Source organism: Parasteatoda tepidariorum, chromosome 7, assembly GCF_043381705.1.
Source record: "Parasteatoda tepidariorum isolate YZ-2023 chromosome 7, CAS_Ptep_4.0, whole genome shotgun sequence".
NCBI classification, from domain to species: Eukaryota; Metazoa; Arthropoda; class Arachnida; order Araneae; family Theridiidae; genus Parasteatoda; species Parasteatoda tepidariorum.
In genome coordinates this window covers 3,060,380-3,088,379 of record NC_092210.1, presented here as the reverse complement: position 1 = coordinate 3,088,379, position 28,000 = coordinate 3,060,380, and the positions used below count along the sequence as shown (strand labels likewise).

Here is a 28,000-nt window from a genome sequence, read left to right as displayed (position 1 = left end):
TAACAGTAAAATTAGATTCCCCGTTTCAATTCAGTTGGATGCGCAAAGGGAATAATAATTAAATGAAATTTCAGAAGTCAAAAACAAGCTTTAGTTTTGCTTTTAACGCAACAAAAGATTTTCAACAAAAGCATCCAACTATACTTCATAAACTTTCAGAGGGGTGGAGATGTTTTCAGAATTGATGGAACAACCGTGTCAAAAGAGGGCGTGTGCTACCCACCTCCACTCTTATCAATTAGGTTGGGATAAATTGCGCCCCGGGAAATAACAGGGAGCCATAATTAAAAGAGTTTTCGTTAAGCCCTTTGAAATTAGTGAGGCCTTCATAATCACGGCTATTCTTTCTCCTTGGTTAAAGAATTTTCTCTTCCATTTCAATCTTTTTTTTTTTTTCACTCTCTACTAATTCCAGCAATTGTCTACTAAAGGAATCCTTTTGTAATAAGGTTATAATATTAACAGGCGAAACGAAATTAATTTAATCTACAAATATTTTAATTGATGTAAAGTAAACAATGGAATTAAAAGTTATGTCATTTTACCGAATTATATAACTGACACAATTTAAGAATTTTCCTTTCATTTGAATCTCTTTTTTTAAAACAAAAATCTAATCTTACTGTCAGGGCACAAAAATAACAAAATAAGTCAATACAAAAAAAAATTACTATTTCAAGAAAGATTATCATGCATATTTTTTTTAATCAGTTCAAAATTACTATGTGACAAAAACAAACAGAAGCATATTTCAGAAGTTGTTTACAAAAAGTTTCTAATTATTTTGATAAGGTTCTCAAATTAACCAGATAGGTTGAATGAGACTAATTTTTAAATATTTTAATTGTTTTGAAGTAAATAAAAGAATTACAACTATGCTGTCATTTCACATTATATCAGATACAATAATATCTAAATATACATTCAGTATAATTTAATAACATTTAAAAACATTCGTTTTCATTGGATCATTCTTCCCTTCGTTTCTTAATTTTAATTCATCATTTGTCTGCAAAATATTTATTTTTACGATCCAATTCAATATTCCGCATTGGTTAAACAAACCTAAATTCATTCAATATGTAATATATTTAATTAGTTGTAATGCAAAGACTACAATAATAAATAATGTTGATATTTTACACAATTGAACATCAAACACACATTTTAACAAATAGTCTTATTTTATGAATATTTAAATAAATATTAAATTTGATCTGCATTCACTTCTAAGGCAGTTGTTATTTGTTAGAATATTTGTTAAAAAATTGTTTTGTTACCATACTGAAATATTTTCGCTAAAAATATATTTCTCAATTATACCTCCACAATATCTTATTTGTGTAAATTAATTTTCATACGCTGCTAAATATATGAAAATAGCGAGATGTTTATATTAAATATTTGTTTTATTAGGAATTGAAATTTGATTTACAACTCCAATTCCACATTTAAAAATATTTCTTCTGTATTTCCGACGAATAATTAAATTAGAAATATCGAAAGGTGAAGATTATTAAATATTTTGCTAAAAATCTGATAGTAATGCTTAATTAAAGGTGTTGTTTTAACTATTAATTAGTGCTATACACAAGTTTATTAATGTTAATAGTTTTCCTTATTTTGGTGAATGTATTCCTTAAAAAATATCTATACCAGACCTTAAGATAGTAAAAGTTTTAAATGACTCATTCATAAAAAATAATATTCTTTTAACTACTCTACTGTTAATAATTAACTAAAAAATATTGACATGAATTTCAATTTGGACGAAAAAACAATCTAAGACCAAAACGTTTGTTCAGTATTTTGCATCACATCAATATATTTTATATTAAGTTCAAATTAAACTAAGTTTAATTTTCCTAATAAAGATGCTACGCATCCAATTCTTTGCTACATATGAACTGTATGTCATTAGTTGAAATTGTTTTTATTATTATTCTGCAAACAAGAACAATTCGCCTAAAATAGATCTTGAATCTACCATTCTTTTAACCTAATGATAGAAATATGAAAGATTATTAATAACATTTCTAGTTTTTCATTTTAAGAAGTGCTATTTATGAACTTGAATTACTTTCTTGATAATTTATAAATTTCAATAAACAAAGGTATTCTTTAATTTTCTGATTATAGAAACCATTCTAGTGGTTTATACCGAATCTTGTATTATATCTTTAAAGTGATTTAATAAGATGTAAAAGATTTTTTCTCAATAATTTTTTAAATATATATTTTTTTGAAAAATTAACTTTTAATTTATTTCGTTCTGAACTATGCACAGAAAATTTAAAATTGATCCATTAATTTTGAAAATAAGTCTAGATAAAGCAACTTCCCAGTCATTTTTATGAACCTATTTTTGTTAATGTTTTTTCTATAACAGAATGCCATCAACCTGATTAACACTAGAGAGACTGAAATACTACCTATACTGAAATACTAGTACCTATATTGCCCAAAAGCAGTCAAAATAAGTGGATTGTGAAAGAATGACTAATGTGTAAAGAAATTTGTTTAAAATTATTTTTTAATATTTTTTTATATTATTTGCAGTTATATAACAAGCTATTAGTAAATATTAACAAGAAAAAAATTATATGTTGTACAAAAAGTCACAAAATTCTAAGAAATTGTGTCATCATTGTTTTTCTAACTGAAGTTAAAAAGCAGTCAAAATGACTTCCTTAAGCAATCTAGTGTTAAAAATTATTAAGTTCATCCAATATTCTAGTTTTGTTTTGTTCTTAATGTAACTATCGAGATTCCTTTTTATATAGCTATTTACGAACTTTTGATGAACTTTCTTAATAATGATCTGAAGGCACTGCTGGCTCAAGCACTTACTACGCCACCACCAAGTCGTAGAGTAGATGGTGGGATAATTACCTAATGTTAACACTAGGCTTCTCGAACATGCTTGGATTATTTTCAGGCTGGCACATCACTTGAAGACAACTTAAACTCATTCTCACTGCATGCGAAAGAAGCGTGTTTGTGAATTTGGAAATGCGAGCAAGAACCTCATTGGTGAGTTTTTCGTGGTACATACATTCCACTAATCAGGTTTTCATACGGTAATTATTCACTCGTAGTGAAAATGATCTAGATATAAGAAACGAAGGGAAAAGTGCAGCCCGAGCCTTCAGCGCGGAGAATCAAATTCTAGCTTAAGTCGGGGTAAGCGAAGACTCCTTGCAAAATATTGTTGTTAAATGATTTTATAATAGGGTAAACTAACCAGTGAAGGAACACTTAAGCTTCGTTTGCCTTTTAAAAAATCATATTAATTTCAAAATTCGTAATTTTAGTTAAATGACAGTGTCAACATATAAGTTACTAATTGCAAAATTATGTAAAAAAATTTTTTAGAGAACTTACATAATATTGTTTTAAAGTTTTGGAGGTTCAAATAACAAGTAGTAAGAAGACCAAGTGAAGGAACAGCTCTTACTAGTGAATGAACACCCAGTAAAGGAACACTTAATTTTGGTTATTTTTTAATGCTCTTTATGAATTTATAAGCCATACAAATATTTAAAAACAAGCCTATTCTTGAAATTATAACATATAAGTACTTGAAAAATATTAACTTTTTTTGTAATCATGAATTGAAAATTAAAGTGACAACATATTCACATATTCAACATATTCACAGGGAAATCTATGCCAAGTAAAGGAACATGCCTGTTCCCTCACAGGTTAGATGTTGTTTTTCGTATTTTTAACATACTTTTGATGCGGAACATCGCTAAAGGTACAAAAAAATTAAGGGCTATCTTTTATTTTCTATAACTTAGAAGAAAAAAACAGTAAAGGAACACTTGTTCCTTCTCTGGTTTTTCATCGTTTGGTGATCCAATGAATAAACACCCCCTTACCTCAGTACTTTATTATGCTATGATGCTTTAAAGAAAATAAAACGTAACTTCAACAACTATATTTTGAATTCTCCTTTTCACAGTGAGAAAAATAAAACTATTACATGCAATTAATTCTACTTCAAACATATAAATACAAACACTCACCTTATAATTTTTTCAAAGAAACAAGGTGATGCAGAGATAATAACAAATTCAGAAATTTTTCCAGAGAAGTCTATTTGACCAGGTAATCCGAAACATTTCTAGATGACTTCCTATTGTTTGGCAGTAAGCTATTGTTACCAATCAATCTAAAGAGAAACTTTCTAATTCTTATTTTTAATCAATATATATGAAATGTTCCGTCACTGGTTTACCCTATTGTATAAAATGTTTAAACAACTTAATAATGTTGTTGAATTAGTTTACATTAGGATTCTGAGTGTTGTTTTTCTAGCTTAATTGGGTAAAAGAACTTAACAATTTTGGAACGTTTTAGATGAGTTTTTTGTTTTCTTTCAGAAACGTGTGAGAAAATGTATTGTTCATTTGGTGCTACATGTTTAGTTGACCAGTTAACGCAACAGGCTTACTGCCGATGCGAAGATACATGCGAAGATATATTTGATCCCGTCTGTGGAAATGATAGAGTTACTTATTCAAGTGATTGCCAATTGCAAATGGCTGCTTGTTTGCAGCAAAAAGGAATTTATATACACCATCAAGGAAAATGTGGTAAGATATTCATTTTATGATTTGCTTTTATTACATTGGGAGCCTTATAATTTCGAGGAGATAAATACTACTAAAATAGAATATGGAGACCAATGAGATATTATTGATTTCGAAACTCATTGAAAAGTCATGTTTCAGAGTTATATAGCTATCCTTAGATGTCACTTATATTGCTAATTATTCGCCTATTTAGGCTAATTGTTTTCTGAAGAGTATTTCTTTTTAGAGAATACGAGCCTAATACATGCCTAAAGGCTTGTATCCAAATATGTATGGAAATAAAAAGTATTTTCTTTAAATAAAATTTTTCAAAATATTTGAATATTTGACATAGAAAGAATAAAATATAATCTTTAAAATGTGGTTCAGATGATTAAGCTAAGACTCCGAATTAGGATTAAGCACTTAAATGCATTTTTTTCTAATTATTAAGATTCTAATATTAATTTTTAACAATAATATAATATTTTGTTTAACATTCATAATCATAATTTTCAAATAAAATAGTTCTGAGGAATGAAAATTTAACATTTTAAAAAACAAAATCGAAAATTTAATTAAAAAAATACCTAGTCGTCTTGTTCTTTAGCAGTAAAATTTCTTACAAAGTCATTTTTATAAAAGTGTAAAATACATTCCTTTAGAAAATAAAATTAGAGTTTTTTAAAATCGTTTTTGTTTTTTTGAGAATTAGTGTTTTTAGCTTAACAATTCATATCAATATGGTCATCTCTTAGTAGGGGAGAGGAGTTCATTCTAAAAATTTCCATATGCGTAAGTTGTGATTCAATTGTAATTTTGTTTTCCATACTCAAGACTATCAGATATCTACAAACACTATTTTCCGAATAACGTTTATCTTTAGTAAAACATAATTTCGTAATGAGTTTCTATATATAAAATAAACGCAATAAAGAATACAGAATAATTTAGTTTAAAAAGATTTCATATCCTTACTTAGAACTAACTATATACCTATAACAGTAAAAAAAAAAATGACTAACATTGCGCGCATAGAAAGATTCCTTATTTGTTCTAGCAAATTCTATTACCGATTAGTAAACACCATTTGTTAATTTTAATTACCATTACAGTGAAATTAACGAGCCCATAATTAGTAACTTCAATCATTATTTCGTATTATTTAAGCCACGCATTAATTTTACTTTTTTACGTTTCGTGTGATGGAAAACGTTAAAAATAAGCCACCCATTAAGTATCTGGAAACGCTATTTATCAAAGATGTTCTTAGCTTCAAAGCCATTTTCGAACGTTGTGTGATGACAACTAACCTAACCTAACTGGGTGATAACGATGAAATATTTCTTTGGAGTAAAAATATTTAGTTATGTGAATTATCGTTCGTTAACGTCGTAAAACTTGGTGATAAAATGCGTGGGATGTTTGGAATATCTTTTGGAAATATCCTTTCTTGGGTAATTTCTGGGAAAACTGTTCTTTGTTCGCATGTTTTGTTGAATTTCTTTGTTACACGATTTTATTTTACTTGTTTTTTATTCAGCGAATAATTAGCTAGTTTAATTTATAATTTTCCTTTAGTTAATATTTGTAATATCTTAATAATCTTGATTTAAAAAGGGATAGTTTTCAACAATATTTCATTTTTATCCAAATTATTTTCATTTTTAGCTCTATTGTACTTTTGAGTCATTGTAGAACAGAGGAAGAAAAAAATATATATCCTCGATCAGCATGCCAATTTTACATATAAATAATTTTGCTTTGTCAAAATAATTTACATAGATGTAAATTATTTACTTAGATGCTTGCAAAATGCGTGTAGATTGTAGAAGCGGGTCCAATGTTTGTTTGCATACATTAAAATTCAAATTAGTTATTGTTGTAATTCATTTTATGAATACGTCGCACTAGAGCTGCGCAATGGGATATTGGTGACTGTCTGGGAAACATCCCTGAGAATGATCCGAAGACATACCATCGCAATTTTGATCCTCTGCAGAGTGGATGGCACCCCCGCTTCGGTAGCCCGACGACCTGCACAAGACGACCAGCACACTTTACGGTAGAACAGTTTAACGAGGACCGATACCGCGCACCCACAGTCCCTATGCAGGCTGATCCAAGTGGTCACCCACCCGCACACTGACCGCAGCCCGTGATGCTTGACTTCGGTATTGTATTGGGAACCGTGTCCTTACAATCAGTTCACTGCGAGACGATGATCCAAAGTTGATGGTCAATATTTTATTCACGTCGCACTAGAGTTAGAGCACGCGAAGTCAAGCACTTTTCAGTAGAAGAGTTTAACTAGGACCAATATCGCACACCCTCTGCCCCTACGCAGACTGATCCAAATAGTCACCCACCCGCACACTGACCGCAGACAGTGATGCTTGACTTCGGTGATCTACTGGAAACCGTGTTTTAACGATCAGTTCACTGCGAGGTAAATTGAAATTAGTATGGATTATAATTATATCAGTTAATAGCAAATCTTTTATATTCTATTTTATTAATTTCATTTATTCTTTAAAGGAGTTTTGGAGAGAAGTAGTTAGAATCTCAAAAACTCTAAAATTGAATTTCATGAGCCAATCTTTTTAAACATAGACTTAGAAATTTTCCGAAGTTTTCGAAATATGAAGTACGGGAGGAACTTCGGTTTATAATTTGATCCTTTGACGTCATCGGGATAGTTTCAACAATGAAGATTGAAAATTAATTCGGCGGTTTCCAACTATGAAGATTGAAACTTTGATGTATAATTTCCTGTCATGAATGTTTTAATTTCGTTCCGAAATTCCAAAACATTTTCGTAAGTTATTTAGGACTTTTAATATTCTTACTCTCCACTTGTCTTTGGTATTGAAAATCAGAATGTTACAAATACTGCAAAACAAAACGCAGTAATTGCCATGTTATTAAATGCAAACTGAATTGAATTACTGAATTTCAAAACCACTCATCAACAACAAATCTAATTTTACAGGGGAGATTAAAAAACTTCCCAAGTCAAAATTTCCTTTGATGGTTTTCCAATGATGGACCAACATAATCTTGATGGCAACCATCACTCTAATGTAGGAATTCGGACTGATTTATGATGGCCCAACATAAGAATAGCAACTTCTTTTGATGGTTTGTTCATGTTGAAGCATCAGAAATTTCCATCATAGTTTCTTATAAATCAAATGTTTGAACGATCATGAATATCCGTCACTCCGATGTAGGAATTTGGACTGATTTTTGATGGGTCAACATAAAAAAAAAATTGTTTTTATGGCATATTCCTGCTGAACCAACAATAATTTTCATTAATCCGTCATGGAAATGTGTAGTTGGAGCGATCAAGGATTGTTGGTCCGTGAGAATCAAACTTCTCTTGATGGTTAACTATCATAGTATTAAAGTAGCATCTTCCATCATTCCATGATGGAAGTTTGTTGGGATATCAAAAAACATGAATGCATAAAGGAAAATGTTGGATGATGGGGACCATCAAATGATGTCGAACCATCTTGAATCGCACTGAATCCAGCATAACCCAACAAAATGTTTTGATGGGACCATCAAGAATTATTACTTGGGTAAGTATTAGCTACGGATCATGGGTTAGAGTCCCCTTGCCATCAGGCTAACGGTGGGAGGTTGTCGTGATCTTAGTTTTTTCGTTAGAGCTGGGTAACAAATCGATGTATTGTTAATTATTAATATTTTTTAATTATTGTAATAACGATATGCAATGGGTATGCTCACAATGTATTATGATTACGATGAATATCAATACACGTCAACAGTGGAAAATATCGATAAATATTGATGATGGCTCATGGGATAGAGCGTTCGCCCTCCAATGAGCTGAACAGGGTTCGAATCCCAGCGATGGGCTGGTTGATATGAATTCTACACCCCACTCGCACAGACCACAGTGATGACGGAGAATATTCTCAGTGTTAGACGGATCATGGGTTAGAGTCCCCTTGCCGCCAGGATAACTATGGGTGGTTCTCGTGGTCTTCCTCTCCCTGTAACGCAAATGCGGGTTAGTTCCATCAAAAAGTCCTCCACGAAAGCAAATTTCTCTCAATACTTGATCCAGGAGTTCCCTTGTCTTTTGGACTGGGTTCAAAATGACAACATTACGGAGTTTATCCCAAAAATTGGGTTGGCTGTTCAACCACGGTTATAAAATATAAAAATCTTAGTAAGTTTTCCAAAGTTTAACTTCGTGACTACAAGTGTTTAATAAAAGACATTTGATTATTCCCATGTTCGTCAGAAGAAAAGAAAGAAATTTAAAAAAAATTATGAACATAAAAAAAATCAACAAAATTATAATATTGGATATTTTCTAAATATTGAGCAAGCAATGCAACTGGAAAACTACATAAGTTCTATTTGAATAAATAAGTTCTCAACTGAAATATCTTATTATATTGAGGATGATATTCTGGATTGTCTAAATATTGAACATGCAATGTAACTAAAAAACTGCATACGTTCTATTTGATGAAATAAGTTCTCAACTGATATATCACAAATCATCAATCATGAAAAAAAAATCTAAAACAAACTCTTCCTGGCATAAAATAAGCAAATAACATCGAAACACATCATTAATCTTCCCTAATACTCAGCAGTTGAACTGGATTTGGCAATAAGCCCGTTCTTCAATGTATCAGTATATATCTTGTTACGTATCAAGCTACTTAAGAGATATATCTCTAGCTCAAAAACGAAAGTATCAGGTAGATTACAAATAGCTGAATTATGTGACCAATGGCTTTCTAGTATATACATCAACCATCAACTGCACTCCTCTACGAAGAACTAATCGATACAAATAATGATATAATGATGAATTGAGAGATCATTTTTTTCCCTGGCTTCTTAAGCTTTCATAGGGATATTTTTTTGCAACAATGTGAGCTAGCTAAGAAAGTTTTCAGATTCATTTCTAAAGATATTTACTCCGTCTACTTTCTCTTAAATTTTATTAGAATACTAAGGTATATTTACTTTTTACATCTGAACTTTTCATATTGTGAGTAGTTAATTTGACAGCAAATTATTAATGCACTTTTTTACAATTACAAATCCATTGAAATAATTAAAAAATTTTTAGTTTAAATTTTATAATGAATTTTTTTAGTAAGAATGTTACTAAAGAATGTTAAAATTTCGTAAGAATGTTAAAATTTTCAGATTCATTTTTAATGTAATTTTCTCCTGTATATTATTTTACATTTCTTGGTAATATAATGGTTTCTTAAGCTTTCATAGGGATATTTTTTGCAACAATGTTAGCTCGCTGAGAAAGTTTTCAGATTCATTTCTAAAGTTATTTTCTCCATTTACTTTTTTTTAAATTTCGTAAGAACACTAAGGTATATTTACTTTTTATATTTGAGCTTTTCATATTATGAGTAGTTAATTTGACATCAAATTATCAATGCAGTTTTTTACGATTACAAATCCATTAAAATAATAAAAAAATTCTTAGTTTAAATTTTATGATGAATTTTTTTCGTAAGAATGTTACTAAAGAATGTTAAAATTTCGTAAGGATGTTAAAATTTTCGGATTTTTTTTAATGTAATTTTCTCCGTTATATTATTTTACATTTCTTGGTAATATATTGGCTTCTTAAGCTTTCATAGGGATATTTTCTACAACAATGTTAGCTCGCTGAGAAAGTTTTCAGATTCATTTCTAAAGTCATTTTCTACATTTACTTTCTTTTAAATTTTGCTAGAATACTAAGGTATATTTACTTTCTACATTTGAACTTTTCATATTATGAGTAGTTAATTTTATTATATGTATATTATGAGTGTTTAGATTCATTTCCTACTTGATATGAGGAAAATGACTTTTTAAGCTTTCATTGATATTTTTTTTTGTTGCAAAAATGCTATTATGCTAAAAAAGTTTTCAGATGTTCTTCATAGATATTCTTATCAGCTCAGTCATTCTTCTTAGATAGTTTTTTTAAACGAGATATTCTTCATGAGCTTTATTCTGTGAAACATAATTTTCTCCTTCTGCCTTACTTTATATTTTCGTAGAATACCTCGAATTTTACTCAATTTTCTTTTCTATGAAAATTGAAACTAAGTAATAAAAAATATTTATACTTCATTTATTTTTAAACTAAAACCTTTCCTATTATGAGCAGTTTCAATAACAGGGAATTATTTCATTAAATATTAAAGTCACTCCAATATATGAACTAATCGGTATGAATAATGATGAATTAAGAGCAAGAAAATTTTATAAGCTATATTAGCTTTTATAGGGACACATTTTTTTCGAAACCTTTTTAAGAAAGTTTTCAGATTAATTTCCGACGTCTTTCTTTCTACCTACATTACTTTGCATTTAAATAAATTGACGGAATATTTATGTATTTTTTGCACACCTAAACATCCCAAATTATGAGCATTGTGCTTAACAGCAAATAATTGCATCGAACATCGAGTGCAATGCGCTGAGAGGATTAATTAATACCTATAATTATGAATTGAGTGCTGAACAGTTTTCCAAGAGCTTTAATCTTTAAGTTTTAATAGGGAGGGACATTTGTTTCCAGAATCTTGATGAGAAAATTTTTAGATTCATTTCCTGCTTGATAGAAAGAAAATGACTTGGTTTTTTAAGCTTTCATTTGGATTTTTTTTGTTAAAAAAATGCTATTATGCTAAGAAAGTTTTCAGATTTTTAACTTTATCAGCTTTATTCTGTGTAACATAATTTTCTCCTTCTGAGTTATTTTATATTTTCGTCGATTTCCTTGAATTTTACTAAATTAAAAAAAAAAAACTGAAACTATGTAATAAAAGTTATTTATAGTATATTTTTAAATTTAAACCTTTCATATTATGAGCAGTTTGTATAACGGGGAATTATTTCATTAAATATCAAAGTCACTCCAGTATATAAACTAATCAATATGAATATGAAAAATTATTTTTTTTACAAAATCTTACTAAGAAAGTTTTCAGAATAATTTCCTACGTGATGTGTTTTTTTTTCCTACCTACATTATTTTACATTTAAGTAAGCATTCCATTAATTTTATTCAAAATTCTTTTATCTGAAAACTTAAATCTGCTGATGGTGTATTTGGCTTTTACATTTAAACTTCTCAGATTATGAGCAGTTCGTTTAATAGCAAATTACTAGATTAACCATCAAATACATAGCACTACGGAAACTTATGAATAGAAAGAGAGAAAAAGTGAGAGAAAAAAATTCCGGTTTCTTAAGCTTTTTATAAAAATGTTATAGTGCTAAGAAAGTTTTCATATTCATTTCTTACGAGAGTTTCTTTATTATGCTTAATTCGTGTAACATGATTTTCTTCATCTATCCTATTTTATACTTAAGTAGCATATCTTCAAGCTTACTTTCTATGAAAACTTAAATAACAAAAGTTGTATATTGTATACATACTTTTAAACTTAAACCTTTCATATAAAATTTATATATATTCATATTACATAAATTTTTCATTGCAGAACACGTACACATTTCTTTTCCTTAATAGCCACATATACATTTTTCATGAATATGAAAGCTTTGTTAATGTATATAATAACGTGGTGATTAAACCAACGTAGAACGTTAACGATAATTGCTTTTATGCATGGTAACACAGAATCAATAACACCTATTCTTCAGAAATTCATATGGGAAATTTTCGATTGTTCAACTTACAGCCCGGATATTTCGTCATGTATTTTTTAAATATTTAGAGAATCGAAAAAGGAATTGTGGGTACTGGGATTATGACTGTGTGAGGTAAAAGATTGATTTCATAATGATTTTTGAATCCTGAAAGATCTTAAGAAGGTAAGTTCATGCCGTCCTTTTGGCATACAGAGGAACAACCCGTCGTCACGACAGTTCCCGTGAGAGAACCACGATCCGTCCACCCTCGCATGCGCCCAGTGTGCGACCAGCTCTGCTAGGCCACATCCGTGGCATTTATTTAAAAGAAAACAAATTTACAAAAGCTGATGGCAACAGCAAAATTAAACACTCCGAGAGGTCCGTCCTATAGTGCCGTAGCCAACGGGACCTCCCTTATAGTGAGCACGACATGTTAAACGAAAATAAAAATTAGAACATCAAATAGTACACATTAACAAAATATCGTGGTTGTTAACGGATTTTGCCCAAAGTGCAAGTTGTACAATAAGCATTGGAGCAATAGAACAATGAAACAAACAGCAAACAAAGTCAATACCAACACAACAAGATAAAATAAAGCTAAGGTAATGACGGTGAGTTCACAACCTCACCGATCCAGACAAAGTGTCTGGAACCGAAGAAGCCGACGACAAAAGGAAGCATACATTAAAATCAGGATTGTATCGAACCAATAAAACCGCAGGGGAGGGAAATAAAAACAGACAAAATGACGAAAAACGAAATGTTTAAAAACATCAAAGTTAAAATATGCAAGAGCAGTAATAGGGCAAAAGAGCAAAGATAAGCGTAAGTTAGAGCATTAAATACTATGAAAATACAAGGATAAAAACAGTGAACAATAAAATGGTGAAATATTAGCTAAAATTGAGCAGGAGGGCAACCCAATGGCCGGAAAGCAGTAGTTAACCCCTGAAGAGGGGATCCATGAGATCATCAGGGGTAAGGGCATCATCAGGGGTAAGGGCATCTTCTAAGGTGCGTTTGATAATTTGTTTTTGTTCATTCGTCTTACACCAGGATCTCGTATCACATCTATTGTTAAAGTGATTTCCCCTGAGAGTTGCAAACTTTCCACATTCAATGATTAGGTGTTTAATTGACTGGTGACAGTCACAATATTTGCAGGTAGAAGATTTATGGAAAATCCCGACTTGATGTTCGCCAAAGGCCCCGTGGGATGTTAAAAATTGCTTAAAATAGAAGTCAGAGGATAAAAAAAGCTCATTAACGGGGATCAGGTAATAAGTGTGCCTTCCGTTCAAAGAGTTGCGCCACCTGTCCTGCCATAAAACCCTACTGACCTACCTGTGTCTGTACTTAGTTAAAGGGATAGTAGAAGTCTACCTCGCCTAATAAAGTGCCATTTTTAGCCTAACTATCCGCTTCCTCATTGCCAGGTTCCCCCGAAAGAGCTTTAATCCAATTGAAAGTACAGTATTTGTTTTGGACCATTTCTTTAATTTCCTCAATAATCGGAATGGGGTTTTCGAGGGCCTGCAACGAGAATTTTGAATCAGAAAAAATAGTAAAATTTTGAATATTTTTATCTTTTGCCCAAAGTTCGGCGGGGTAGACGATAAACTCACTGCTTAAACGGGTAGAGTGTTCATATATTGTTTGATTGTTGAATTTTACTAGTAAACCACAACCCAGTGTTGCCCGTAGATTGGTTTATAATTTGTTTTTTACTACCATCGGTGTAGATCTCACAACCAACTCCCCTCGGTGAGTCGAAGTTCCTGACGACTACCAATATTGATTTGCAGGATTGCAGATAGGAACTGAGCTTGGATTATATTGTTTCAGATCATCAGTTTGATAATCAGTGTCGATGTTATTTTGTGGAGTCCAGGTCTGTCTTTTAATTGAAATTACTTCCCTAATCTTTAGATCAATTGAAATGACACCGGCTAGGATTTGTAGTGTCTCCGTACTGGTGTTGGAGTAACATTTAGTTAAGTTAAGCAGGTGGGATTCTTTGAATGGTATTAAGTTTCCTGTTCATTTTGACATTGTTTTTGTACCACATGTAGGCACCATATGTAATTTTCTTTTCGATTGCTTGTAAGTAAATGAGTTTTAGAATGTTCGGACTCAGTCCCCTGGAAGCAATACTAAATTGTTTAAATCTGTTATAAAACGTAATTATGTCAATTCTGAGGGGCCTAACTCAACCGAAATGTCGAGAACCACACTGAGGTATTTCAATGCTCTTTCTCATGTAAGCTGTTCTGGTACCTTCCATTTTTATACATGATGTCCTTTTTATGCATTTTGAATCTTTTGGAAAAGTGATCAGTTTGGTTTTATCAGGTGCAAATTTCAGGTTGTGGTCCCTAGCCCAATTAATTAAGAGCTGCATGATATCAGATCCCTGTTTGTCGATGCGATATAAGATAGAACGTTTCATCAAAATATAGACATCATCAGCAAAGGCCAGCAGGTTGCCGTCATTCAAATCGAATCCCTTTAAGAGAGTATCAATAAGAATGAACCGTAAGATTGGCCCGAGTGATGAACCCTGAGGTACACCAATATTTAAGGGTAAAATAACAATATGATCGTTAAAATTGCATAAGAAAATCAAAAATGAGAGACAACACCGAATAACCAAGACCAAGATTGTTAAGTTTATGTTTAAGAATCTGCCAATTAGGAGCATTAAAAGCATTCTCGATGTCCATGGCCACCCTTACAGCATGTTTGTCCTCAATTTTGGCTTCATTAACAAAGTTAACCACTGCGTTTAAGGCCTCGTCCGTCCCCCTGCCACTCCTGAAGCCATATTGGTTTACATTTAGCTTCTTATTAATTTCAAGAAAGTAAACTAGACGCTTGTTTAACAGTTTATCCAATATATTTCCCCTGGGAGAGGGCAGGAAGATCGGGCGATAACTCTGGGGTAAGCGAGGGTACTTTCCTTGTTTAGGTATTAGACAGATGAGTGCGGTTTTCCAACAAGTCGAGAAAGCGCCCAACTCAAAGCATTTATTGAAGACCGCCCCAAACCAGTCCTTATTGCAATAGTACTGTTCTCTGTACACCTCAGATGGAATGCCGTCCGAGCCGGGAGATTTATTGGGCTTAAGACTTCTTATGATGTGTTCAATTTCGGTTACAGTGAAGCAGTCGTCAACAATGCCACTAAAGTTTATGTCGACATCAGCGTCTTGAGTTGTTGGAAAATGATGATTCAAGATATTGATAATTGATGCTTTATAGTCGGTTGTTTCAATGCCATCCTTATTGACGATGAGGATATTGTTTTACTTTCTAATGTTAAGGTTTTTGGCTATCTTATATTGCTTGCCAAGGACAGAGCCCGTTGTAAAGCTTTCAATATATCTCTTTACTCCCACTCTGTTTTGATGTCTGATAAATTTTCTTTAGTTGGTTAAGTTTAATTTAAATTCTATCTGATATTTTGATCTATCTGCTGTGTTAGTACATTTCTAATGTCTCCGTTTCATGGCTGTCACACATTTTCTTCTGACCGTTAGTCCATCGGATCATCAAAAATTTCTTGTTTTATGGCTGCGCCCGCTCGACTTACGAGTTGTCCGTCTACAGATGGTAGCAATATCATGTGACATTGACAATACATTCGTTTAATGTAGCTTGATCACTGATGGACTTTCAATTAGGTTCGTTAGCCCCGTCTTAAGACTGAGCCAATTTAGTTTATTATGATAAAATCGTGTTACCCTACTGTGATCAGCGCAGCTCTGCGATATTGTAACAGGAGTGTAGGTGCAAGTGAGAAGCTCAAGGTCGGAGGCAGTAATTTTATCCGCGACACCGTAATTGCGAAAAAGGGCATTGTTTGTAATCATTAGGTCTATCCAGCTTTGACCCTGAGGTGTACAGTAAGTAAGTTGGAGGAGATGTTGGATCATTTAAAATGATTAGATCAAATTGGTTTACAAACTACATAACTGGTGCACTATGTTACCTCCCCAAACTGGTGATTTGGCGTTGAAGTCACCAGAAATCAGTAACGCACGGTTAATGTAGCGGGCAGCCAAGGACTCTAGATTTAAAATATAAGGCTCAATTGTTTCGCTAGGAGGAATAGAGATAAAGTGTTGACTAGAGTCGTAGGTAAAGCCAATTGCCTGAATATTCTGTTCTCTAAGAATACTAAGATCCTCAAGGTCTGTACGATTAATTAGGATATCCACTTTTGGTTTATCGGTAGTTTCATAAATCTTAATATTACTGGAAAAATAATACTATTGATATACTAGTGATATAAAACTGTTGGTTATAATAAGGCTCGTTAATTCTGACGATATCGAGATTTACAGGGTAACAAAAAATTATAGGGATCACTTTTGTGGTTATCTACCACTAAAGTTTTAAAACCTTTTTACATATATAGCATACTGATCTAAAGCTCTACTATTNTGTGGTGCGCAAGAGCAATAACATAACAAGCATTTATATTTAGTTTTATGAAAAATAAAAACAACGTTGCTAAGACAACTCAATAATAATAATTACTATATTGACGTTCCAGACATTGGGATGTAAAAGTATTAATGGATTTATATATTTTATATTAACTTGTAAATAACTGTGTATATTAAATGTTGTGATGTCTCCAATTTACTTCGTTTTTATTTATCCAAAATCGCACATAGTAGGAAGATAGAAAACCTTCCCTTACAAGTTTATCCATATTCATGATCTTATTGAATGAGTTTGGATTAACTTCGACCACCCAATTATTTCTGTCCTTGCCTGCACGTAAAGAGAATTTAACATCAATATCTTCGTTGTCTATTACATCGTTCTGGTTCACCAAAGCCTCAAGTCCTCTCTGTTTACGTCCTCGTCAACTCCAAAGATAATTACGAATGAGTTGACAAGTTTTGGCCTTGAGATGTTATAATTCTGAGTTAGGTTGTTACCACTGAATTCTTGTTCAAATATCTGCAATTCTCTTTCGCTGTTGATCTTGATCAGAACACCACCATCCCTTATCTTCACTCCAATTTTCAGCTTGTTCGGATCAAGGGCGCTGATAACATCACTTTTAGTTTGATCCGAAGTCGTATTATTTGAGGTTGGTCTAATCAGTACTACTATGTGATCTCTGGTTCTTGGTTTTTTGTCTGTAACAAACTCGTGGTTCCTATTGTTCTTCAAAGCATCAGCATAAGTTCCGATTACCAGTGCTCGCCACATCCATAATTGCATTCTCAGTTGTGTCTAGTTGTTCCGAAGCCCTATCCAACTGGTGTTTCATCACGGTAATGTTTGCGTCTTGTTTGCTAATGATCACACGTAAATCGTTAACTGTCCTGAGGATTTCTTGGTAGAAAAACACAACCTTCATCCATGAAGAGCTGTTGCCATCTTCATCAGTAGTTTAAAACCGAACGATCTTAATAAAGTGGTTGTTGAGAATCTAAAGAAAAAAAATCTATACATAAGTGGCACGATATTTTAAATTTAAGGTAAATAATATTGAGAGATGTTACTAGCTTCGTAATTATTATAATACATTTGCAAATCATGCGCTTGTGCAGATGTCTTTTTTTATGCAATACAAATTAATTTATTGTCGATTTCTGTATCTTAAATGATATGAATAAACATAAAAAATATTGAATGAGGCTGAAAATCTTAGTTACAAGTGAAAATAATTTCAGAAATTATTTTTTTAAAGTGAAACATTCGAGAAATTGTCAGTCAGAGAGCAAGTAGACGTTAAGTCCCCTAAAATTTTGAAATTAACGTAACGATTGGACAAGGATGGGGCCCATATTGCTCACGTGACGCCTTTACTTCCCAGATAAGTTTATTCCCATTCACTTGAATTTGGTTTAACTTCAAGTCGCCACCAAGTGTAGAATCCCAGATTTTTACGATGATGATTCAGTATGGTACAAATAAATAAATACTTCCATATCATGAATAAAGTCATAAGCGATATTTAAAAAAAAAGCTTGGATACATAGGTGATAATTAACTAATTGTTATTTTTTACTCATATTTATTGTTATTTATTACCCATTGGTAAAATGTGTTTTGGATTTCATGGCGTCCTCTCTTTTCAACTACAATAATCAAGAGTAATAGTAACAGTGCGCATGCGTTGCTATGGCGACCGCTGCTGTTTGATAATTTTTTAGAATTCTTTTCACTTTAATTTTTGTTATGCATTAAGTAGGTGAGTTTATTTTTGAGATATGGGACCGGAGAGATTCCATAAATACTTATTGAGTTGTGAATAAAAGAGAATTTTATCATTAGAACGATATTTTTGTTTTTATTGTTTTAATTAAGAATCAGAAATTCTAACCTACAGTTCAAACTGGATCGATTTCAATACTAATTCAGGTGAATATCACAAATAAAGAGGGTCCAAACTGATTGACATGGTCTCAAAAGTTAGAGTTGAAGCAAGAAAAAAAAGTGATACCTAGGCCTAAACTTAACGAGGCTGAAAAGCCAAGGAATGTAGACGGGAATACCTTAAGCGTTACACTCAAACGTAAGGATTCCGTTCCAAGAACAAAAGGATTCCGTTTGCAAACGCAAGCATGAAGCCCGTCCCTCACAAAAGTACCAAAGTGATTGAGAGAATTGAACCCTACCGAAGAGCGAATGGTGACTCCCCGAACCCCTTTCTTGCAAATACGAGAACTGGGTGTTGATCACCAGTTAGGGATAAAAGGACCCACTGTCAAAGTACCCAATAACTTGAACAAGACAGTAGACTGTCTTCCACGCAATATAAATAAATGATTCATTCATTATTCATGTAAAATAGAATAAAAGCCTAGCTTTAAATTCATATTTCATGTATAAACTTGTGAATCCGAAACGGGTTGAATCACAACCTATATTTTGCCAATGGGTAACCTGTGGTCACCTTGCGGTGATATCCATTTTCTTCATTTTGTTGTGAATCGTATTTAAAAGTTTATAGTTATTGTTTTTTCATTATTCAATATTGATAGAATAGAAATAGTGCATATTAAAAAATAAGTTAGTTTTTAGCTCCTTCTTTCATATACCTAAATTAAAATATGCATTCTAAAATAACTTTTTAAGAAATTCAACTATACTTTTTCCCCATTCCATTCAAAAACGTTGAAGCTTCTACAGTTCATAAACTAATCCAATCGTAAAGAGAAGTTTTCAAAATCCTTCTCGCTAACTTTACCGAAGAAGATTTAAAGTTTGGCGACCTTAATCTTCGGGAGTAAATTTTTGGCGAAGAAAAGTAAGGTAGCTAGAGATAGCTCTTTCATTGCTAAAGCCATCGTAAAAGTTTTAATACATTTTAGTTGTCTGATAAGTTGGGTGTAAGTACTTTTACTAAACTGTAAATTCCCTTCCAAAGAGAAAAATATAAAAACTCTGTATTCTATTCTATACTTAAATTTTCACTAGTTTTTGAAAATTTATTCAGAAATTTAATAATTTTAAATCGAACATCATAAAATAATTTCATTTTTACATTTTGATGTTAGTTTTGTGATTAGTTTGCAAAAATAGTTTTATAAAATAGGTGAATATAAGATATTCATTCTATCTTAAACCTTAATTATAATAAAAAAATTTACTATTTACTTAGATAAATTATTCCTAACTGTTTTATTTTATATTCGAGAAAGATTAAATGTATTACGTATTGATTATTATTTTTATACGAATTGTTGTGAGAATGTAAGAATATTAAGTTTTGCTTTCTAGTTTGCACCAAAATTAATTAATTGTAGTTAAATTACTAATCTTAAATGAATTTAGGAATTATGTTGGTACATTGAACCTTAATCGGGTGCAAGTTTGATGCAGCCTTAATAATATGTTCAATTAAAACCACGTATCCGTTCAAGTTGCAGTATACTATCGTATAATTATGTTACAAGGAATGATGGCGTGGTTCAAGTTAGCACCACATTAACACTTCAGAAAACTTGAGCGATATATTGATTCAATTTAGAATCATAGTGATTTAAAGCAAATTTGAGCTATGTAACTATTTAACTTAGCATGATGACGATGACTTGATTAAATTTAGTATAATAACACCGTAAAAAAAACTCGGTAAATCTTTAATCAGTATTTGGTTCAAAGTTTCTTATTATCCCAATGTTTAGTTAAATGAATGATCGCTTTATTTCTGTTACACCATAAATTGTGATGTATGATCGAGGATAAAAGACGCAAACCTTTGACGGTGACTGTCAACTAAACGATATTTGTTTACGACACCTTGTTTTTTTTTTTTTGCTGCTCGGCCGTGGTGTATCGTGAAGACTTAAGCAAGTTGTTTCCAGTTTCTAATTATATAGTTAGGTAAATGACTGATTTGCATAAATTAAAGTTTGCCTTTTTAAACTTGGTTGTCGATATAAAATGGTTAGAGGCATGCCATAAAATAATTTCTTACGGTAAATAGTTTTGTTAAGGTAAATACCTATACCTTGGCCTACATTTGAGCGCTTTAAAAATACCTAGTAATGGTGCAATCTTCCTCTACTTTTATAAAAGAAAGAAAGAAAATAGGTGTTTTGTTCTTAAAAACACCAAATTTAGGGGCAATTTTCTACTGATATTTGGAGCTAGTAAAAATACCAAAATGTGGTAAAATTGAGAAAAGTGAATACTAATTTTTGGTGCAACGTGGTTCGGAAATTTCAACAGCGTAGCGTTACAGCAAATGTAAAATGTATATTTGCTCAAACTAGCATCACTTTAACAATATACGAAGTTTGAAAGATGGATTGATTCAGCTTAGTATCTTAGCAACATTAAACCAGATTTGAAACATATAATCGTTCAACTTGGCACCACATTAACGCTTCAGCAAAATTGAACGACATATTGATTCAACTGAGTACACATTAAAGTTTGCGCTATATAATGGCTCAACATAGCACAAAAAATTACAGCAAATTTGAAGGATTTAATAGATGAATCTGGTAGCATATTAACGTGACAGAAAGTTTCAATGGTATTACTGTTTAATAATCATAATGGTATAAGTGTTCGAAAAATTTAAGTAGCTTGCTATTATCAAGTTTAAAATGTGTGTTTCGATTGTGAAACGCATCTTGCAAATACTTTATCTGGAAATCTATTCTCCACAATTAAAAAAAAATTGCCAAAAATCTGCAAGCAAATCATCACGTAGCTTGAATTTTATCAGATTTGCAGAGTTTTATACATCGTATTTCACTCTTTTTTTCTTCTCATCAAAACACTAAATTGAATTTTCAAACTAATGCAACGCATTACCCATGAATCATTTTAAGAATCAAATGCAAAATAGTTTGTAGAAAGAAAAAAAATCTTGAATTGGTAGAAAAATACAAAGCAGAGCAGGAAGTCTGCACTCGAATCCAGATTTACGGCTTGCTAATGATATTTATGGCTCACCAGAGGGAAGAGTTAAGCCATAAAACAGTTTTAGCGTAAAGATCATAAATTTTAATAGAGTTACTCTTAATGTCGACAATTCTCTACTTTACTGCATGCATTAACACTGATACCCAAGAATAAAGTATTGCTCATCCAACGCCACGGTAAACATTAATCTTTTTTTCTCAAATTTTTTCCACACCCTCGTGGAAATTTATTCCATTATTGCCAATATTTTGGTAAAATGGTGGTAATTCTGCACTCTTCGGTTTCATTACAGATGCATGTTTATCGACCGATAGAAAAAGAACGGGATGATCCTGAGAGACTTTCCTAAATGATCATTTGCAGCTTCGAAGCAAATTGAAAAATCAATATATTTAAAAATACTTCGGTTTTCGAAAAAGAAGTCGCATTTGCTAAAAGTTGAATTGTAATAAAATGATAAAGGGCATCGTTAAAGTAACAAAAAAAATTTACAATAAAGATTTGTTTTGTAAAACTGATGCTGATGTTTCGAAAAGCAAATAAAGAATCATTTAGATTTTTTAATTCGGAAAATATTTTGCTATTGTATAATTTCAGGATAAGTACGCTATATTTTGATAATTTGCTGTCAGCAAAAGAATTATCTATACTTTCTCAAACGTAATATTAGTCCCATAAATACATAGTAATATTTTAATGTGAATCTGCAAAATGTTTGTGTGTCCTTCGTTTGGAAATCCTTAAATTAAAAAAAAGTAAATGATTATGATAAATGAACTTGAGTGATAATTAAATTCTGCCTAACAAGATAGCCTAATACATAAAATACGTTAGAACCTTAAGGGTTTGTAATGGAGCGCGCACGATCATTTTTTTCCTCACAATGAAACCACGTGACTGAAGGGCAAATCGAGAGAGAATATTTTCAACTTCCGTTTCTCCTTGTTGTTTCGACGGAGGAAAACCGATACTGGAAAGTTATTACAAAAATCTTAAAATTTGGTAGTCTAGTGTGCCGCATTTGGTTGCACAGAAACATTCGTCAAAGAAAGACCTTATACATTTCATACGCAAGTGAATTAATTACTTTTTGGAACTACAATTGTGTTATTTACTGTATAAATGAACTTTAAGAATGTTTTTCTTTTTTTTAAAACATCGTACTAGTCCCAATTATTGCAATCTAAATTTTGAAATTCATATTTTTAAAACTACCTTTCAAGTAAATATGAACAAAAAAGAATAATCCTAAACCGTAAAATAATGATTGTGACATCTTTCCTTTACTGTTTATTTTTGCTCAATTTAAAAAAAATAAATTAATCAATATTCTTTTTTTTTAAATTTTAGCAGCTTTCTTTGTATTATTGTAGTTAATAAACTATGTTCGGTCACAGACACGAAGTGAATGCCTTACAAGAAGTTACAGATCTTGAGAGAGAGTTATGAAAGAAAAATACAATACGATAAATAGGGATTATAAGTGTTTTTTTAATAGATTTTAGATGATGAAGTTCTACTTTATTTCCAATTTTTTTCTTCATCTTCCTGTCAAAAATCACTACTTGTATATACTTTCAAAAATTCAGAATATCCATGATTTTATAAGATGCAGCACTATTTTATTTTTATTTTGTAACCGTCTTTGAACAGCCGACCCAATTTTCGGGTTTACGACTACTTACGTTCAAATCCGTAGCCAATCTTTCAACCAATCCAGAAGACAAGGAAACTCCTGGATCAGTACCCCCAGAGGTATTGATTTGTTATGGGAACATGGATGACTTTGCGACTCGACAGATTTAACGAGCATCAGTCACCATTTACCACACGGGGAGTCTTCGGCCGATGGGGATCGAACCCACGACCTCTTGGACAAGGACCCAATGCCCTACCAACTAGGATGTCCCGGCCCAAGATGTAGAACTATTGTAAAATCAATGTTAGATTAAAATTTAAACACATTTTTTATGTACTTCAATATCGATAGATCAATAGTGAAATTGTTTGACTAGGCAGTTACAAAATAATTTCAGATGTTTCTGAAAACTATTGAATCAAATTGCAATAAGTTTTTATCAAAAGATGCATTTTTACCGCTTTTGAAAACATTCAAAAATTAAAACGTTCTTATTTTTGTAAAAAAAAGTAAACAATTTTGTTCATAAAAAATTGGGATACTGGGATGATTTTAAATCTAGGACAGTGCTGTCGAAAAATTATCAACTATCTTACTATCCCGCTAATGATAATGCTCTTGATGCTTTTAATTATTCTCCATTTCCTGCATAAGCAAAAGACAAGAATTTCACTAAATAAGGAACACATCCCAACTGTCACACGGCACACTTCTTTCTCAAAAAAAAAAAAAAAAAATGACCCGGTAGATGTGACTGCGAAGAGTCTGACATTTGGGTCGAAGACAGATGAGGAAATATAAGAGTAAGGTCGCTCGATTAGTATTACAACTCTATGATTAGTGCAGACAAGTTAAATGAATAGCAAAGATTAGTCTAAGTATGTAAGGAGAAAACTTCTCTATTTGAAAACTATTTTCATTTGATCGAAATGGTCAAACTTCGTTGTGTTAATAAATATGACTAAAAAATTACTGTACACCTTTTTCAAATGAATTTTACAACCAAAATAAAGATTTAATGATACAATTACTGGTATCAAATGGTATAACCGTTCTGACAAGCGCTCGGAAGCTTAGGATGTATCTTTGTTTTGTCCAAGCATAACCAAAATTTAAACGCGCTGTATTCGAATTTTCCTTAAAAATTGACATTAACTTTCTTTATGATATGAATTAACTTATGAGTATGAATTAACTTTCCTTAGAGATATTATTACACTGAACACCCAAGTGAAATTTTTTTAACTAAGTTTTAATGGCCGACAATTCTAAAACTTTTTGATATAAATATATTGAATAGAGAAATTTTTTGATACTATCAAAAAATTCTTCAATTTCTAGAACAGTATTGATTTTTGTGTTTTAGAAATAATACAGCAGATAGTACTTATCCGTTATAAGGTTGTACGTTAAACGTGCGATAATACTTGAAAAAAAAGCTATTAATTGCTCAGCTGATTTAAATTTGTGATGTATTTCAATATGCTTACAATTTAAATCCCATATGAAAGTAAACATTCTAGCATTCATTATTTTAAACTCTCAGTAATTTACGATAGTGGTAGAAAACATTAAACATGATATATTCGATCCCTTAGAGCTATTATTACACTCAAAACCTAAAGTGAAAAATTTTTAACTAGGTTTTAATGGCCAAAAATTCATTTTCTTTCGTGTTACAGGCATTTTTATCTTAAATCTGGAAGAAATTCTTTTACTTCTAAAACAATCTTCTTGCACATCAAGCATCAAAGGGGAAACATACACCGCCGTACCTAACGTACACGGGCCATTAAGGTCGAACATAAATTTCTCTTAGCGGGCCCATGAGTGTTATTTATGAAGAAAACGGCTAAAGAGAAAAAGAAATACGGTTGGTCAAAAATTTTTCACGCTTCCAGGACAACATGTCTGTCATTAAGAGAAAGCTAGTTGAGACAAGTTCCTCTCGCCTATATCTAGGAGCGAGAAAATATGGCGGCAGAGGGAATAAATCCTGTTTTATTACTCTCCAGGATTTTAAAGTTGAAAAAGCAATTGGTTGTCAGGGAAAAAAAATAATGAATGTGTATCAGCGTTGTAGTGACGTTTACTAACAGAGCCGCAATTGATCAAATGGTTTGAAAGTGATAAATGATGTCACCTACTTGTCATTCTAATAAATTACGATTTTCAACTCTTTGAATAGTGTTATAGTTTAAATTTTCTTAAAACTTAAGTATTCATTTAACGTTATTGATGCTTGTTTAACGCTTTTTCGGAACAAATAATGAATCGTTAGACGTTACCATCATAAATGGAGGACAACAAATAAGATATGTTAAGAAGGAACTAACAAACTAGCATTTTAGAAAATAAACAAGCTGTCGAAGCCTGAAGAATCATTAATGTAGAAGCCGAGAGATTAAACATGGCTAATTTTTTTATCTTCTAAATAAACTATTATAGGATAAAAAAGTATCCAAATAAATTTATTTGAAACTCAAAAGAGTTTAATTCAGTAGTAAAATCGATAGTTTTCATTATTATAAATGTAATTTCCTCGATAATAGGCTTGACAAAATAATTTTTTTTTCTAAAAGGAATAACATTATACATTAATCTTTAAAAAAACGACTGATCATAAAGACACGGGTCCCAATAGAACACTGAAGTCAAGCATCACTTGCTGCGGTCAGTGAGCGGGTGGGAGACGACTTTAATCAACCAGCGTAGGTACAGGAGGTGCGAGGTATCGGTCCTCGTTAAACTGTTCTATCAAAAAATGCTCGACTTCGCGTGCAGGTCGCCGGGCTATCAAAACAGGGGAGCCATCCCCTCTGCAGAGGATCAAAATTGCGATGGCATTCTCAGGGATGTTTCTCAGACCGTCGCCAATAGCCTGTTAAAAACATTGTCTATACGTTTACTTCTAATGAGTTACTATTTAAGGAGGGAAACAAGCTATCAAAACTTGAAAATCATTGACAAAGAATTAAAAAATCAAGATTTGGTCTGCTAAAAGTTTCCTTCGTCAATAAAATTGAAAAAACAAGCTATCGCAACCTATTATACATGAATTTACACGCATTTTTTTATGTACCGTATGTTTTTTTTATTTATAGTATAGCAACTTTTAATGAATTTATCGTTTTTGTAATCATTGTGGCTATATCTGACACTAAATCCGTGAAATCGCTTTGAAATCTAGATCTTTTCTTTTACAAAATTCTAAAACAAAATAAGAAATGCAAATTGGACCTTTCAGGATACCCGATCAGTATCATTATCTACTTGTATCATTATTAAATAGACTTCCTAAAACTATTTTAATTGAATTCTAAATAGATGCAGTTGAAGAAATGAAAGTTTTAAATAGATAATAGAATTATTCAGAGAACCAATTTATTAAGAGCATTTCCAAATAGTGTTTTTTAAACAATAATAATAATAATAATTGAATTCACATAGATACGTTTAATGCTATTAATATTTTAATTTTGATTTAGAAAAAAAAGTCGAAAATTTAATAGGAAAACTTGCAAAAAATAATACAAATAATACAAGTTACTAATTTCTGTAAAAACCTCTATAGATAGATCACTTCCTTTTAAATTATATTTTCACTCATCAGGAAAACACTTTTGGATGGATTTTAAACTGGATTTTTTATTATATGATATTTATGTGAACCAAAAAAAAGTGATCTGTCTTTTAATTATCTATTATTGAACATTACTGTGAGTATCCTAATGATTTGCAATAATAAAAAGGGGAGCATTTATCTCAATCAGCGCAAGAATTCTTTAATAAAATTGCATTTGAAACACAGTTTGTCCATTAGTCGAAACTCAGAATATGTTCAATCTAATTAGGAAGAGATGGTCGGACAGATTGACGCGATTCCAAAGTCTGATTAGAATCTTGAATTTAGGATGGCGCTCGTTAATTTTTTTTTTTTTTTATCATTTATTCGCATTTGACAATGGAAAAATAACTTTTATTACGAGGAAATGAAACAAAAAATATGTAATATTCCAGAAAGTTTAAATGAAATTTCTGGAATTAAATTTTTATCTTTCCCTACAATCTTTCATCTTTTTCCTTTCAATATGCGACACACAGTAGGAGTGTTTTATATATACATTCAAACCCCGTTATAGCAAACATGGTTTATAGTGAACTCCCGGGTATAGTGAACGAAATGGTCATTTCCGTGCCTTGCTACATACACGTGTAATATTTTTTGTGGATATAGTGAACCAAAATATGAGAAGAAATTAGATATTATGAACTTTTTTTTGTCTTCGACTGATTTTTTGCATCATTTTTTTGCAATTTCAAAATTTCTACATAAAATAAATATATCGATTTTTAAAACCATCTACTAAATAGAATGTAGAAATAAGCAAATTTTCTTGTTTGCTACTTCTATCTCTGTTTTTCATCCCTAAATAAAGCTCAACCCTAAATTTTTTGTACGCAAAACGAAGAGTAATAAGATTTAAAAGTTAACACATTTTTTGTTACTACATACTGTTTTTTAATAATTTTTGTATTTATTTTTTTTGGTAATTTATTTAATATTATGTGAATCGAATAATGTATATAGTGAACCAAAATTTCGGTCCCTTGAAGTTTCACTATAGCGGGGTTTGACTGTATTATATGTCTATATCTATATATCTATATCTATCTATATATCTATATCTAT

At 31.3% G+C, this 28,000-nt stretch overlaps 1 protein-coding gene across 1 annotated transcript in view; it reads left to right on the top strand.

Annotated features, from left to right (window-relative positions):
* The window catches only part of LOC107441737 (agrin), a 342,845-nt gene that overhangs the window by 81,534 nt on the left and 233,311 nt on the right, over positions 1–28,000 (top strand). The window contains exon 3 of the mRNA XM_071183001.1: positions 4,389–4,601. Coding sequence (XP_071039102.1) covers positions 4,389–4,601 — 213 coding nt within the window. The remainder of the gene's footprint in view (positions 1–4,388; positions 4,602–28,000) is intronic.